The following is a 17,747-nucleotide window of genomic DNA, read 5'->3' as shown; positions in this document are numbered from 1 at the left end:
TGTCTGTCGAGTGACGTCATGTCATCATGTCATGTCGTCATGAAGTTATTTGTCGTCATGTTTGTTATGACGATGACGTCATTAAACGTATTTAAGACATTCGTTCATGGAAAAATTTTTAATTGTAAAATGACTGAAGAACCTACAATGGCAACAGCCGAGGAAGCTGCTCAAAGAGTCAATGCCAAAAAAACTTGCTGCTGATAGAGAAAGTAAGAAAAGAAAGCGTGCCGAGGAATCACAAGAACAGCAAGAAAACAGGCTTGCAGCTGATAGAGAAAGAAAGAACAGAAAGCGTGCCGAGGAACTACCAGAGCAACGCGAAATCAGACTTGCTGCTAAAAGAGAAATTTAAAAAAGAAGGCTTGACGAGGAATCACAAGAACTGCAAGAAAACAGGCTTGCGGCTGATAGAGAAAGTAAGAAAAGAAAGCGTGCCGAGGAATCAAAACAACAGCGTGAAATTAGGCTTGCGTCTCAAAGAGAAATCACCAAAAGAAAGCGTGCCGAGGAATCACAAGAGAAACCTGGGTAAGTGCGATGCTTGATGTACTCAGTGGAATGGCAAGAACGAGGATTACCACACGCACATATACTAATCTGGCTACATTATAAAATTAATTCCAACGAAATTGATGATGTGATTTCCGCTGAAATACCTGATGAAAATGTCGATAATGGGTTATATGATATTGTTGTAAAAAATATGATACATGGACCTTACGGTGCACTGAAAGAAAATTCACCATGCGTGGCCAAAGGAAGGTGCACAAAGCAATATCCTCCACTTTTAGTACCCAACACAATTACTGGCAATGATGGTTACCCACAATATAGAAGAAGATCTACTGAAGATGGCGGAAAAACAGCAATAATAAAGAAGCGTGACGGCACCACAATCGAAGTAGATATTCCCCATGGTTGTTCCATATTCCCCATTATTATCAAAAACATTTAATGCACACATGAATGTTGAATACTGTAACTCTGTACAGGCAGTCAAATACATATGTAAATACGTCAACAAAGGCAGTGACATGACAGTTTTTGGCTTGCAGTCCGAAATCAAAGATGTCGACGAAATCGCACAATATCAGGCTGGAAGACACATAAGCAGTAATGAAGCTGATTGGCGAATTCTTTCATTTCCGATACATGAACGTAGTCCAGCTGTTGTTCACTTAGTGGTACATTTACAGAATGGTCAACCTGTTTATTTTTTGGAATCCAACGTGCAACAAAGAGCCCTGAATCCACCGAATACAAAGTTAACTGCTTTCTTTCCGCTATGCAAAAATGATTCTTTTGCAATAAAACTGTTGTATATTGAAGTGCCTTCGTATTACACGTGGAATACTAAAAATAAAGTATTTGAACGTCAAAAACAGGGTAAGTCAGTCGACGGCCAAACTACCATCTTCAAAAATACCACGATAGGAAGACTACACCGTTCACCCCAATCAACATGAATGCTTCTTTCTACGCCTGCTTTTGGTGAATGTACCCGGTCCGACGTCCTTTGAGTATTTGAGAACTGTAAACGGTACTATACATGACACTTACCGTAGTGCATGCCAAGCTCTGAATTTATTGGAGAATGACCAACACTGGGATAACTGCATCAATGACGCGTGCGAAATGTCAACTCCAAGTCAAATTCGTGCATTGTTTGGAATCATTCTAACAACTTGCTCTCCTTCAGCTCCTACAGAGTTATGGGGAAAACATAAATCGAAAATGTCCGAAGATATACTCAATCGAAAACGGTTAGAGACGTCAGATATGACTGCTCGTATTCCTCGCATTCCCCTGATTCCAACGGATCTGCCTTTTAAATTTAAAAGATTTCAATCCCCAATTCGATTAGCATTTGCAATCACCATCAACAAAGCTCAAGGTCAATTATTAGAAAAATGTGGTATAGATCTTAATACTGATTGTTTTTCCCATGGACAATTGTACGTTGCATGTTCGAGGGTGGGTAAACCTGACAATGTATTTATAATGCAGCGACAATTGGACAGCGAAGAATGTTGTATATTCGCAAGTTTTACGCAGTTAATTTGTATTGTATCTATCTATCTATCTATCTATCTATATAGAAACGAGTTGTGTGTATGCATGTTTGTTTGCTTTTAAAAAGAGCTTTTGCATATGACGTCATTATAAGTACATAAGGCTTTGTATATGCACAGACAATGGGAAAGCCAAGAATGTTGTATACTCGCAAGTTTCACGTAGTTCAAAACACATATATAAACCTATCTATATTCATCGGTGGTACACAGGGACACAACTACAATGGCGCGTAACTAATATGGTGCGTAACGAATTACGCGTGCGGGGGGGCTTGGGGAGGTGTTGGGGGGCGTGTTAGGGAGGCGTGCGGGGGGGGGCAGCAACTAGGTGTTGGGCCGACGCGATGCGCGACCCCAAAAGCTAGTATATATATATATATATATATATATATATATATATATATATATATATATATATATATATATATATATCACAGGTGGGACACAGGGACACCACTACAATGGCGCTTAGCTAATATGGCAAGTAACAACTTACGCGCGGGGGTTGGCTTGGGGAGGGGGGGTTGTGGTTTGGCAAGCGCCCCCACCAACTAGGTGTTGGGGTGGCGCCACCCCAACAGCTAGCAGTTTATAAGAAGTGCTCAATGAAAGCTCTGAATTAATGCACAGTCATTCCTAAGCTACGCCTTTTGAAAACTCTTTTGCACATAATGTTTTTTGATCTAGCTGAAAAATTCCCTCAAATTTTCTGAGGGCTAATCTGGACCTACTTGTTCGTTTTGGACAGTAAAGGCCAAAGATGACCACCAGTCTTATATTGTATTAAGACTCGATGTCTTGATCTAGTTCAAAATCCCCTTTAACATTTCTTCAAATTTTTACTTCAATACCTATGCCTGGGTAGTAGCCTATTCGCTGTAGATGCAGTTGTTGTAGAGGTAGTAGTAGTGATGGCATTATTAGTAGGTATAGTAGTAGCCTCTTGGTTTTATTATCAATAACAATAGTTTTAGTAACTTTAGTACTCAAATACTACCTGTCTTGGTCAATTGAACATCCCTCTTATCACTTCTTGAAAGTTTTAAATTATTACGCTTAGTTGTTCCTGAGTTACGGGCTTTTGGCAACTCTTCTGCACGTAACGTGGTTTGATTTAGGTCAACACATCCCTCAGCATTTTCTCAATGGCACACCCGAACGCCTTCTCTGTTTTGGACACTAAAGGTCATATATATCCACCTTTCTCAGTAACAAATACTAAATATTAAATACAAATACAGAAGAGAGAATAAAGAAGACTATTTTTACCAAGACAGTGAATGAACGAAGCCTATTTGAATGTTTCGGCCCTACATCTAAGGGCAAGGCTAATGTCTTTGCTGAACGATTCGTTAAGAAGTAATGATGCCTAGGCTCTCTTAAGAAATGGATTTTTAACCAAAAACTTTTATTATAATTGTCTTATTGTTTGTTATTTTCTTTACTGAAGACGGCCCTTAGATACTGGGCAGAAATATTCAAATAGGTTTTGTTCACTCACTGTCTTTGGAAAAAAAAGTCTCATTATTTTCTCTTCTGTATTTGTATTATGGAAAGGCAGTATGGTCTTCGCCATTATTTAAAGATTAATGGGCTAATTGTTTAATTTACAGACCTTGCCCCGAGGCTGTGTGTGGGGGGATTAACATCCCCAGAGACATATTTGCTGAATATTTCGACTATGTTGAATAAATTTGCTACCTCATATTGATTCACTTTGTTCGGGGTATTGGTGGTGGTAGGAAGGAACTGGTTACCCTTTGATCACTTTTGACTCTTAAAAAGGGCAGTAAAACATTGAATTGGCATTCCAAAGGGCCACTTCCAAGTTTTTTAAGAAAAATCCTTCTATAAGAACTTCCGCGATGCACAAAATAATGCCTATGACAATAAATCTTACTCTTTAAGTGACCTATATTTAATAAACTTTATATTTTCCAAGCCAAAATTATTTTTTTCTTATTACCAAAAATTAACACAGTTTCTGTTTGCTAAAATAAATTTAACACACCAAATCTACTGCACATCAAATGTAATACATTTTGGATTTTGCTACACAAAATTTAAAAGGCCTAGTTATTCGCTAGCCTAAGTTTAAATCAAGTAATTGTAAATTTAATGTTAAGTCCCCTCCTGTTTTGCTTACTAAATTTTAGTTTGCTAGCCAAGATTCAAAACGTCTTTTTTTTGCAAATTTTACTTGTTTATCCTAGCTAAAAATTAGTAAAATCTTCGTTTTTTAAACATAATACTGCATTTTGTTTTCACTGACTGAATTTCAACGTATCTTAAGCACTGTTAACAGAATTTTGCTGTCCAAATTTCACAAGGCGTTAAGGTGAAACTTATAAGGAAAGTAATGGGTGTGTTTCAAAATGCATCTAGTTTTTTGCTGCCCATATTTCATAGAATCTTATTTTTCTATAAACAGGGTTCAATACATTTCATTTTGCTATCTAATTTTTTGTTGATCACTTATGCAATACGACTAAAAATGGAGAATTTATCAACTCTTTCAATTAGCTAATGCTTTGCTTGGCAAAGAATGGCAATTTTCTTAAGAAGACAAACGAAAAAAGAAAAAGGATTAACTTTTTCTTGATTACCCATGAAGTATGACTAAAAATGTTTGTTTCTTTATATTAGGTAAGGCTGAGCTTGGCAAAGCTATGCCATTTTCTTAAAATTACCACATAAATAGAAAAAACTTAATATTTCCTGACTATCCATGCAATGCGACTAAAAATGAAGAATTTATGCACTTTTTCGATTAGCTAAGCCTAAACTTTGCATAGACAGGCCATTTCTAAAAAAAGAAATCCCAGAAAAATGGAAATAAAACTAGATCTGTCTTGATTACCCGTGCAATAAAACTAAAAAGAAGAATTTGTAAATTCTTTAAATTAGCTGAACCAACAACAGCTGAAAACAGCTGAACCAACAACATTTTTAGCTTCTAAGGAATTTTCCATTGATTTTATGAAATTTATATCAAATGTATGAAATGAACGTGAGACCCATTATCTCCTGTGGTAAAACAGTAACATGTTACTCGACTGAGATAACAAGTCATTGATGAAATTTTTTTCATAGCAATCCATTCTAGACAATCAATATATTGTTTCTAGGGTACTAGCCAACTGGTGTTAAGCGTCATAATAAATCATTTATGCATTCAAATTCTCAAGTGGATATATGATAAATTCAAACAGTAATTTGTTCCAGAGCAGCTTTTTTGGCATCATTCCGAGGATATACATACCACGTTGACTTGAGATGCTTGCTGGTTCGGGTATCATTTTGCTAATGTAATGGTCCTGAGCACGTCCATTTTCCATTTGAGAGGTGTTTGTGCATTAGTTTGGGTCCCAACATTCCCACCCAAGAACCCTTTTCCTCTTTCAGGGGCTCTATATTCCCCTCCAGTACCCCGAGTCACCCAGGGCACCATCACCTTCCCCGCTATTTCTTAACTTCAGTTTTTATTGATTGTTGGTTATCGGCATTGATTATTGTATATTGATTATTCTTTATTTATTATCGATTATTGATTATTGGTTATCGATATGGATTAGCGATTATTGGCTATTAATTATTGATTATCGATATTGAATATTGATTAATGATTGTCGTTTATTGATTATTGTTATCAGTTAATATTTATTGATTATCGATTAACTTATTTCTAAAAACTAAAACCCAAATTTGTTAAATACATAAATATTATTAATAAAATCAGGTGTATTTTAAACGTGATTGTTCTTATTTCTGAAAACTGAAACTCAATTTAATTAAATGCTCAAGTATTATCAATTAAACTAGATGTATTTTAAACAAGTTTTAAACAATAACTTATTAAATTCTCAAATAGTAACAATAAAATTAGATGTGCTTTAAACGTCAATGTTTTTATTTCTGGAAACTAAAACCCAAGTTTATTAAATATTCAAATTTTGTAATAAAATTAGGTTTATTTAAACACGATTGCTCTTATTTTTGAAAACTGAAACCCAAATTTGTTAAATACTCAAGTTCTATTAACAAAATCAGATGTGTTTTAACCGTGAGTGTTCTTATTTATGAAGAGTAAAACCCAAGTTTGTTGAATAATCACATCATAGGAAAATCAATTTTATATTAATATTAATAGTTAATTAACTATTTATTAATCAAATCAATCTAAGTTCAAAAAATTTCAAGTCCAAAAAAGTTAAAAAAATAGGTTAAAAAAAACAATTAATAATCAATAATCCATAATCCATAATCAATGATCAATATCCATAAGCCAGTATCGATAATCAATAATAGATAATCAAGAATTAATAATCCATATAAATAATCAATTATTGAACATTAATAATAAGTAATCATTAATCGATGATTAGCAGTTAATAACCTATAATAAATAATCAATAATCGATAATTAATATTCGATATTCAAATATATATATATATATATATATATATATATATATATATATATATATATATATATATATATATATATATATATATATATATATATATATATATATATATATATATATATATATATATATATATATATATATATATATATATATATATATATATATATATATATATTTCTAATACCGATAATCATTAATTAATAATCAATAATCGGCAATGAATAATGGAAAATCATTAATCAATAATGTATAAATACTATTCATTACTGATAATAAATAATCAGTAGTCAATAACCAAAAACAATAATTAATATCGATAATTCATAATCGATCATCAATAATCAATTATTCATAATCAATAATCTATAATGTATAGTCAATAATTAATTTCAATAATTGGTAATAAATTATAAATTTTTTTGGGGGAGGGGGTACGTGGTTGTTCTTACTTCTGAAAAGTAAAACCCAAATGTATTATATACTGAAATTTTGTTAATAAAATGATATTTATTTTAAACCGGGATATTCTTATTTCTGAAAAATCTCAAGTATATTAAATACCCAAATACTAATAACAAAAAAAGATGTATTTTAACCGTGCGTGATCTTATTTCTGAAAAGCAAAACACAGGTTTATTGAATACTCACACTATATGAATAACCATTTCGATATTAATAATAATTATCAATTGATTATTGATTAATAAAAATTTAAGTTAAACAAACTTTTAGCCCAAGTAAAGTACAAAAAATCTGGGTTCCAAAAAAACAATTAATAATCAATAACCTATAAACAATAATCGGTAATCAATATCCATAATCAGTAACAGATAATCAATAATTGAAAATCAAGAATCAAAGATCGATAATTAAGAATCAATAGTCTATAATGAACAATCAATATCAATAAGCAATAATCGATAATCAAGACCAAATGATCAACATTGATCATCAATAATTGGACATCAATAATCGATAATCACCAATTAATAACCAGTAATCAATTATCAATAATTGGTATTCAATAATAATTAATATATAATTAATACTGATAATCATTAATTTTTAATCAATAACCAGTAATCAATAATCATTAAATGATTATCAATAATCAATGTTGATAATCAATAATCAATAATCTATAGCCAAAAATCAATGATTAACATCGATAATTCATAACCAGTTATTAATAATCAATTATTGATAATCAATAATCAGCAATAAATAGTCAGTAATCGATAGTCATTATTTAATAATCAATATTGATAATCAACAGTCAATAATATTAATTGATAATCGATAATCAATAACATATAATCAAATAATCAGTATTGATAATCAGTAATAAATTTTCAATAGGAGTTAGAAAATGAGGAGATGCTGGGACGAAGAGGGGGACTTGGGCCTTTGACGGAGACACTGGTCTCCTGCAAGGGTAAATGGGGTCCTGGATGAGAATCGTGGGATTCAAACTCATGCGTAAGCTCTGGTAATGGGAAACTGATGTGCTCAGGACTTTTACATTACAAAAATGATGTTTGCCCTGCTGTATCTATCACAATTTTTAGATGTCAAAACAAGTTTCATTTACCATCAAAAGAATATGTCTGTCGAGCAAGCATGTCGAATCACCTTGGTATGCAAATTCTCGGAATGATGTCAAAAAGGTGCCTTAAGACTAATCTCTGATCACATTTACCATATATCCAATTGAGCAATAAATTTTGCAAACAACTTGTCACAATATAATGACGCTTAACGCCAGTTGGCCAGCGTCCCAGAAACAATACATTGATTACTTGGAACGTGCTTCCAAGAGCATAATTTTATATATGAATTGTTAGCTCAGTCGTGTAGCGTTTCGTTCTTTTACTATAGGAAATAATGGGTCTAACGTTCGATTCAGACATTCGACATAAATTTCATAAAATCTATAAGAAACTGCTAAACAGCTAAAGATGTTGTTTGCACAGTTGTTATTTCAAAGGGCCAGATGTGAGGGCTGTCACAGAACGTTTTGTTTTGTTTCACGGACAACATAAATGATTGCGCAATACCATATAAACCATCATCAGTAAAATTCTTGCAGCATGCCAAGTAATTCTCAGAAATTAGGATATGGGCCGACTTTTATTCATTGTATTGTTTCACCAAGAGCATGAATGATTCTTGAAATTTACAAATGTCTCAGAAACCTGTTTTGAAATTCTTGGAATGATACCAAAAAAGTGTTACAACTCCAATAGTGTCCCGGGAAAGACCCCAGTTTAACTCACAGAAGAGATATGTCAATTTTCTATATGGAACTGTGATACTAAGTAACTCACTATCAAATTTTTATACTAATGACCCCTTGATGGGCACCCTGTACCTGGCTGCTTTTATCCAAAGGCCCATTCCACCGAGAAATAACAGCCGGCAAGAATTTTCAGGAATTTTCTTATCACCCGGAAGTTGCAATACCACCTTATATGTCATCGAAATGATGGAATTACATGGTACTTACACTGCACAAGGGAACCCTAGGGGACATGGCCCTTAAAGTTCACTTCTGAATTAGGGTATTCTGGACTTCTAAAGTGTTTATCATTACTAAGCATCTACTTTACCTTTCCATGGTAGAGGAAAATGCAAATTTTTCTGTATTTAAAATGTTAGCTCCTTAAGTCTTAGATGCTAAACAAATTAAGAAACATGATCTCAAATTTAAAATTTGCTGAATTCAATGGGTGCGAGTAATAAAACTTTCTCCTTCCTGCCACCTATTTTGTATTATTTTATGTCATTAATGTTGTTTTTCGTCTATTTCTGTTTTATAGCTGCCGTATATATTGTGTTATTTATTTTTTTGTTTGTGTTGTCAGTGATTTTATTTGTCAAGAAGATCGTTTATTGTGTGTATTTTTTATTTTGCATTAGGAATTTTTCAGCCTTTTTATTTTTTTACCAAAAAAAATATCAAATCAATTGATAGATAAGTAAATAAACAAAAAAATATTACGGCAATGTTGCAATATAAAACTACAATTTTTGGCACAAGTTGTTTTGCAGGCTTTGGAAACGTAGTGCGTGATACCGCATGGGTAAAAGTAAACCTGGCAAGATATCCTCAGCTGCCAATTATGTCAATATACCTTCCGGCCCTGATTGTTGTTATCTCATCATGGCTCGTATTCCTTTTGCCAGACAGAGAAGCAGGCACCAAACTGAGCATTGGAGTTACTTCATTTCTCACTCTTTTAACAATTACAGCCTATGCGGAAAAACAAATCCCAAGGACACCTTTCGTCAGGGGCCATGATTTGTTTTTTGGTTTCTGCTTTGCAGCAATGTTTTTTTCATTATTTGGTAAGGCAAAATTTTAATAGATTTAGTAGGTTTTTTGCTTTTATAAATTCATTGTCTTATAGCTGTTGCAAAACTGTTTCTGCTGGTTTTTGGGCCGTTTAAAGTCATTAATAAGAGAAGTCAATTCCTGAAAATTTTATCCCTAGAAAACATGCTTACAGAGAGTTATCTAATATATGTTCCTCTAAAACTTCTGATGGGTCGCAAATGTTTTAAGTTTAAAAGACCTGTGCAGATTGCAAGACTAAGACAGCCAAGCATTATTCAACTGTGCTAAAAAGAAGTGGCCGATCAAAGACTCATTCCCTTGTTTTGCATTATTTAGTTTTCATCTTCTTGGTAAAAATTGCTATATTGGGTAAAATTCGCATATGCCCATTACTGGAATTCCAAGTCTGAAAATTCTAATACCAAAGTTCATCCATAAAAATTCTTCGTTTTTACTGATGCATGTATCAGTATATTAACTTTTATTGAAAAGCATCCTTGTTTCTCCATGCTAACACTAATATGAAGTGTAAGTTACGTGTTATAAGGAGACAGAGCATAGAAAATGGGGTGGCTAGACGTTTCAGTGACCAGGAACAATGCCATTTTTTCAGGATCTAGCCCTTCCTGCTGAACAGGCAGATCTATATAAATATTGCTCATTTTTTTAGTTATACAAACTAAAACGTGGGATTCAAACCCAATTGATTTTTAAATATTTTATCAATTTTGACCAATTTGTAAGGCTTTTTATGAGAAAATTTTTGAATTTCAAAACTTAGACAAATTGACAGTTTTGACGCAGAGGATCGGTGGGACTACTCGAGAACAGTAGAAAATTTAACCGCAGAGCCTTACTAAACTTATTATTGGCTTAATACAATTGTTCAGTTATATTCATTTGCTTATTTTTCCCTCTTTTGAATACGAAAGACATTTTTTCTTTGAAAGTTCAATACTTTCAATTCTTTAAAAGTTTCTTTTCTGTTTTCCTCCATGGTAACATGATCGGAAGAAAATGTCAAAATTTTGATGAAATAGGTCTTTACCAGCTTCTGGACATTAGTATTATACATTTTTACATCATCTTAAGTGTGTTTTTCTTTATTTTTTCTTGTATTTTCGCTGTTTTTTTACTGTTTTGTTATTAGAAGGTTGTAGTAGTTTTTCATTTCATTCCTGACATATTGTTCAAAGCTGACCTATTTATCATTTATATGGTGGAACTTCACTCAAACTGGATATTCCCATAAGTCTCTTTTCAAAGTAAAATTTCACTAGTAACATTGATTAATCATAGCTAGCATTCCTCAGTTAGTTTCAAATGGCGATTTTTCCTCCTTTGACAATTTGGAAACTGAAGTTTTGAGTTTTCATTTGCTTTAGGCAAGAGTTAATTACTAGCTAGGGTACAGCTTCTGTTGCAGCCATGATATCCTGTGATATGATTGATGTTATATTTACCTCCACCACTTTTAAGAATTACACACAAAATAAATTTGGTTCCAGCCTATGACCTATTTTTTTTTTAATAGATAATTTTTTACACTCTAACCAATAATGGCCCCTATTATAAAAAATATATTTTTAACCCTCTGAATATACTGTCCTTTCATAATATCTTCCATTTAATCCTTTTTATGCCACAAATGTCCCCCCTTCATCATCTTGTTCCACTAATATGGAATATTGTTTTCTTTTGTCTCTATTAGTAATGACAGTTATTCGCCGGCATCCAAAATGCTATAATAAACGCTTTTTGACTCTCTAATTTGACCTATGATGTCTTATGCTTATGTGGATTTTTATTCATAAATAATAATTGGACCTCAGCCTAGTAAGAATGGTAAGATAATTTGTCTAGTAGTTGCAAATTATGTTAGTGACAATGCCAATTCTTTTTACTGCCAACAACGCCAAAATATAAAACGAGACTCCCCCACCCCAAACTGAAATTTTGAAATTTATTATGAAATTTTTCTTTTTGTTTAAAAAATAATTCCTAGTGTTGTTTTATGTAATGGAGGGCCGACAAAAGACCCAGTCAACCATCGGCCAATTTCCAAATTATCCGTGTTGATAAAATACTTGACAAATCTAGGTAAATTTATTTCAATTCGTTTTTAATTATTAACACTTGTATCATAATTTTCAATTCGGTTCCATATGTAATAATCAACCAAAAAATGTGTATAACCCTTTGTTTATGTTCCACTCTATATTTGGATTAATTTCTGCTGCTATAATTATGGATATTCGCAATACTATTAAGCACTTATCCAATAAAATTCTTTTGTCGAAACTCTGTCAGTTTAGTATATTGAGGAATGTTTGATTGTTTGTTTAATGGTCATTTTATCTGTAAATTAATTTATGTTTTTTCAATTTGGAAATGAATAACAATTTCCGTAGGGATTAATTTTAGGGCCTGTGTCACTTTTAATTAATGCCTTTGCTTTTATTCATGTGGTGACAACAAAATCCTAAAAGTTTCCTAGGTTTGTGTTATCCAAAACTTTCCCCATCAAGCCCATTATGACAATTACAGTTCACCTTCTGCAGTTGTCCAAAATTCTTTCACAGATGTTAGCTCCTCTGGCAATTTTATCAAAAATTGTAAAATATTCAGCCAAATTTTTAGTACAGTACTTGAAAAAAAAGTTGTAGTAGTAAAGTGTGGTCCAATACAAACTTGATCAATCAGAAAATCTGTAGTATGATAAGATAATACAAGACGCATCAGTTCCTTGGACAAAATGTTACACTTTTCAAGACTCCATACACAGCTATAGGACACAACTATACGATCTCATCAATTTATAGCAAAGCTATAGCACCCTATCGCTAAAGGATATAACTATAGCTAGAAACGAAATGAGAGTCATTTCCCCTCACGTAAGAGTTTCGTCTTGTGATGCAAAATTTCATGTTTGAACTTGTTTAGAAGCTAACGTTTTGTTTTGTTGCATAAAAAGCTTGCGAGGAGACCTCAAAAATGTTTCTTGTGCCCCCCTCCCCCGTCAAAAGAATAAAATTCCATTTAATGCCTTAGTAATATAGTACCCCATCCTCCATGTCTTTTTTATTAGCTAAATTTGATGAATTATATTTTCTTTCGATGCTAATTTTAATCTTTCTTTCAAGCCTTTTTTTATTTGGAGAGTGATGAAAATTACTTCTATTAATAAATGCAATAGATGAGTCAAAAATAAAGGTTTTCTTTATTTTATGTTTTCTTTAGACGCTATTATTGTCTTGTAAATTTTAATTTTAAGATTTAAAAGTTTTGCTTTTGTTCATTTCGAAAAGCTAATGTTAATTAACTCGACACGCTTAAGAAATCTTCAGAAATGGCACTATTTCTAACAAAGAAATCTTTGCAAGCCACATACTTGCAGAATACCTTATGAAAAATCTTGCCAGTGAGAAGCAGGTGTTTGCAGAACAAATATTGTTAGGGAAGACTCTTGTCCAAGAGGCTGCTCCCCAAAAGCGATGGAAAGACATTTTTTTTGTCACTAACATACCTTGCCTTCACTAACTAGGAAGAGATGGATTTTGATGTTGGAGTAAACTTAAGTCAAAATAAATCAATGTTAAATAACTTTTATTCGATCAACTGTAACAAAACTATTACTCGTCATCCAAAAGCGAATTAAATTTTGATTTGATGTTAAGTCTTAAACCCCTCCCTTATTTTGAAACCGATTATGTTTAAAAAAATAAAACTTAACCCTTTTCTTTCGTTTATTGCCATATTCCAAGTATTATCTACTTACTGTATGCCAAAACCCTTTTTATTGTCTTATATTTTGACACTCTGACTATTAAGAGAACTCTTGGGTATAAATTTTCATTAGGTTTCATGAGATGGAGTTAAATCTTCTTAGGGCAATTTTGACGTTGATCCTAATTTTGATCATTTATTTGGTATTTTTATGTATGGCTATTAAAGAAGTTATTCTTATTATTAGCTCTAATCAAAACCACAGTCAAAAATCTGAGAAGGGCTTTCCATATATCTCGGGATAACCACCGATCTTCTTGAAATTGAGGTGGAAAATTACTTCAGAAGAGGAAATAGGTGCGCTTGTCTCCTCATTAAAGGCTGTTAAGTGTAACATTTCTCAAACCCTTTCTATTTAAAAAAATCACCTTTGCAGGTATTTAAGCTTTGTGTTTCCGAACTTAAATAGAAAATCTCTCTTATTAAAAAAATTTATTTTCTTATGACTTTCAGAGTTGTAACCCTTGGAGTTTATACATTTTACAGCAAGACCTTTCGCATTTCAAGAATTAAACTTTTTTTAAAATTCCAAGGTTTTTATCACAATATAGACAATAAAGCCCTTCCTTCTAACCTTTCCGATTCTAAAAGATTTATACCTAAACTATCCATATTTCAACAATATGAGCTCTTCTCATAATTTTCCTGGATCTTTTTTTATTTTTTGACAACAAATCAGTTCTCAATTCAAGAACTTTCCATTTCCTTCCTTCTGGGTCTTTGAATTTTATATTTTATAACCAAAAAACCACTATTCTTTTTCAATATTCTATATTTCTTAAATTTGTTTTCAAAAAACTCATCCCAGTTCAGAGAATTTAGCAAATTTTAATTTTTTATTTCTAACGGGTTTAAAGATTTATGTCTTTTTAACTTAACCTTTCGCATTTTAAGAATGACAAGTCAAGCATAATATCAGTACTAGAAAGATTTTCTACAAGAATTTCGAAGTTCTTTCGTCAATTTTTTATTACAAAGCATCTATTAACTCAAGAATACAGAATGTTTTCACACTTTCTTCGTGTAACATAAATGGTGTTTCAACTATTAATGACTAAACCTATACAATGTCAAGAATTCTTGCTTTTTTTTAGAAATTCCACAATTCATATTACCAATATTTGACAAAATATATTTTCTAATTCTCGAGCTTTAACAAATTTCACATTTTCCGGCTACTTCTGACTTTCCATTTTCATATTTTTTTTTTGTTTTTTTCTTAAGACTCTTCAAATTATTATTTTGATTTTTGACAACAAACCATTTCCCAATTTAAAATTTTTAACAAATTTTGTATTTTCTTCCTTCTAACGACTCAACTTCTCGAGTCAACACTCTCTCCAATAAAAACTCACCACAACACCCCAAATTAGATATAGCAAGCTTAAGACTAATTGAAAGTATACAGGATACTCACAAATGGAAAACCTATCATATATATATATATATATATATATATATATATATATATATATATATATATATATATATATATATATATATATATAAAACGATCGAGAGGACATAGGAAAAATAATAGAAAAAATGAATTAGATTTACATATGCTTTCTATAGATCTACGCCAGCTACTTGAATCTAGGGGTATGATTTCTGTAATAAAATGTGTAAATAATTTATCCAAGAGGAATTTAATCAAACTTTTCTGGATTGTTAAGAATAATACAGCTCTTGAATATAATTTTAAAGTAATATGTGATACAATTTGTATTCTAACTAAAACGAAATTTATTTCAAAAAAGAAAAAGTTTGATAAAATTGGTAATAAGGATAACAGATTATATTTACCTATTAATTTTACTTGTAAGCAGATTGAAGATATTAATTTACCGGAAATTTTAAATCAGCGGCATGTAAAACAGGCCCTTCCTAGTAATTTGAATTATAATGATAGTCCAGTTTTAACTTATAAATTTTCAAAAACTATTGGGCAAATTATTTTTAATTATAATTTAATACTTAAAAGATTAGATAGTGATATAAATTGGAAACCGGTTTGTAATTGTAAGCAACTTGGCCCATTTGTAAATCCTACTTACAAACATGTTATAACAGGGGACTTGTCAATAATAAAGCAAGATGATCTTCAAATTATAATGAATAAAGGGGCTAATTTCCGTCTTTCTCATCATCTGATACCATCGAGTGTTCTTGATGGCTTGGAAAATAATTTTGATTTATTTATTGATAAGTGGTGTAAGAAAGAGAATAAAAGTAAAGAGAGTTTTCAAAGTTGGAAGAATTTAATTATTAGTAGAATAAGAAATAAAATATATTCTAATTTAAAAAATAGTAACACTAAATCATTATTTTATAATGCGAAGATTAAACAAGCAATTGCTAATCTACAGAATGAATTTGTAATTGTGCCAGTGGATAAAGCTAATAATAATTTTGCCATAATTTGTCAGAAGCTGTATTGTGATATCTTAAAAAGGGAGTTATGCACAACTAATGTTTAGGAAAAGGTAAATTTAGAGGATGAGAATTTAATTGACAAGACTGAAGAAATACTTTTTAAAAATTTTGATATTAAAATAAATGACAATGATAAAAAGTTCCCTTTCCTATATTGGACTGCAAAATTTCATAGGAATCCCCCTAAACCACGGTTTATTGCTGGAGCAGCTAAATGTCCAACCCGCATTGCTGCTACTGACCTCTCTTTAATTTTAAAGGAAATTGTAAATAAACTTAAAACCTATTGTTCTGGTATTAAAAAGTTTTCGAATTTTAATCCATATTGGAGTGTTAATAATTCACTGCAGGTGATAGAGTCTTTAACAATGATTTCAGCTAAAAGAATTAAGTCTTTCGATTTTGCGACAATGTATACTAATTTATCACTTAATGTAGTGTTAGATAATTTAAAAACTGTTATCAAGAAATCTTTCCTCTTCTCTAGTAAAAGGTTCTTAAAAATAGACACTTATAATAAAAAAGCTATATGGACAAATTGCTTTAATACCACAGTTAACTTGAGATGTTACAGCTTGGATGTGATTTTTGAGTTATTAGAATTTGTTTTATACAATACTTATATAAGATTTGGTGGTGATTTGTACAAGCAAATCGTGGGAATTCCAATGGGGGGGGGAATACCAGCCCATTTATAGCTAACTTGTTTTTAAGTCAACTAGAATATAAATATATGATGGATAAGAATAATCCAAATAATTTAAAACATGTTTTGTCAAATAATAAAAGATATTTAGATGATATTTTGGTCTTAAATTGTAAGGATTTCATTGATATTTTTAAAAATATATATCCCTCAGAGCTTACTCTTGAACCTAGTCATGGTGCTAGTCATGAAGATCATTTCTTAGATTTAAATGTTAATATTTGTGATAATAATAAATTAAGTTTTAAAATGTATAATAAAACGGATGATTTTGATTTTGAAGTGATTAGTTTCCCATTCCCTGAAAGTAATATACACTCAAATATCATATATTCTGCGTTTTTCTCACAGTTACTTCGTTATGCAAGGATTTGTAGTAATTATATTGATTTTAAAAATAGATGTAAAATCTTAAGCCAAAAATTGATATCAATAGGTTTTTCTGCAAATAAATTAACCTGGCAATTTAAAAAATTTAGTTTTCATTATAACGAACTTTTAAATAAATATCAAAAGAATTATCTGGAAATACTTAAAGAAATTTTCAACTAATTTCGGAGGTTCGACAAATGATGATGCAGCGCCATTTATTTTGAATTGTGTTTCTAATAGAGCGGATTTTTTTAAAAAAAATAGCCACATGGTAAAGATGAATTCTATAATTGTTTAGTTCATTAATTTTTTTTTTTTGCAATGTGCTAATACTTGTGATTTGGTAAATTTTATCATATTTAGTTTACCTATTGCTGCTAAAAAGAGGGATATACTAACAGGATAAGCTTGTTTTGGTGTTACTTGGTTGTTTTACATTTGCTGTTTTTTTTTCATAGGCATGTATTTTGGGGGTGATACCTGACACGGGGATGCCATGGATATTCTGTGGTAGCCACAACACTTGGCTGGGTAGAGAATTTAAAGTGGCGAAACCCTATAGGCCAGTGTATTCTCCTGATGAGCCCTTGTGTTGGGTTGTT

General features: G+C 31.5%; 1 protein-coding gene across 1 annotated transcript in view; it reads left to right on the top strand.

Moving 5' to 3' along the window:
* The window catches only part of LOC136039007 (glutamate-gated chloride channel alpha-like), a 76,464-nt gene that overhangs the window by 50,120 nt on the left and 8,597 nt on the right, over nucleotides 1-17,747 (top strand). The window contains exon 5 of the mRNA XM_065722540.1: nucleotides 9,560-9,856. Within this exon, the coding sequence (XP_065578612.1) occupies nucleotides 9,560-9,856 (297 nt within the window). The remainder of the gene's footprint in view (nucleotides 1-9,559; nucleotides 9,857-17,747) is intronic.

Source organism: Artemia franciscana, chromosome 1 (genome assembly GCF_032884065.1).
Source record: "Artemia franciscana chromosome 1, ASM3288406v1, whole genome shotgun sequence".
NCBI classification, from domain to species: domain Eukaryota; kingdom Metazoa; phylum Arthropoda; class Branchiopoda; order Anostraca; family Artemiidae; genus Artemia; species Artemia franciscana.
This window is presented reverse-complemented; position numbering and strand designations above follow the sequence as displayed.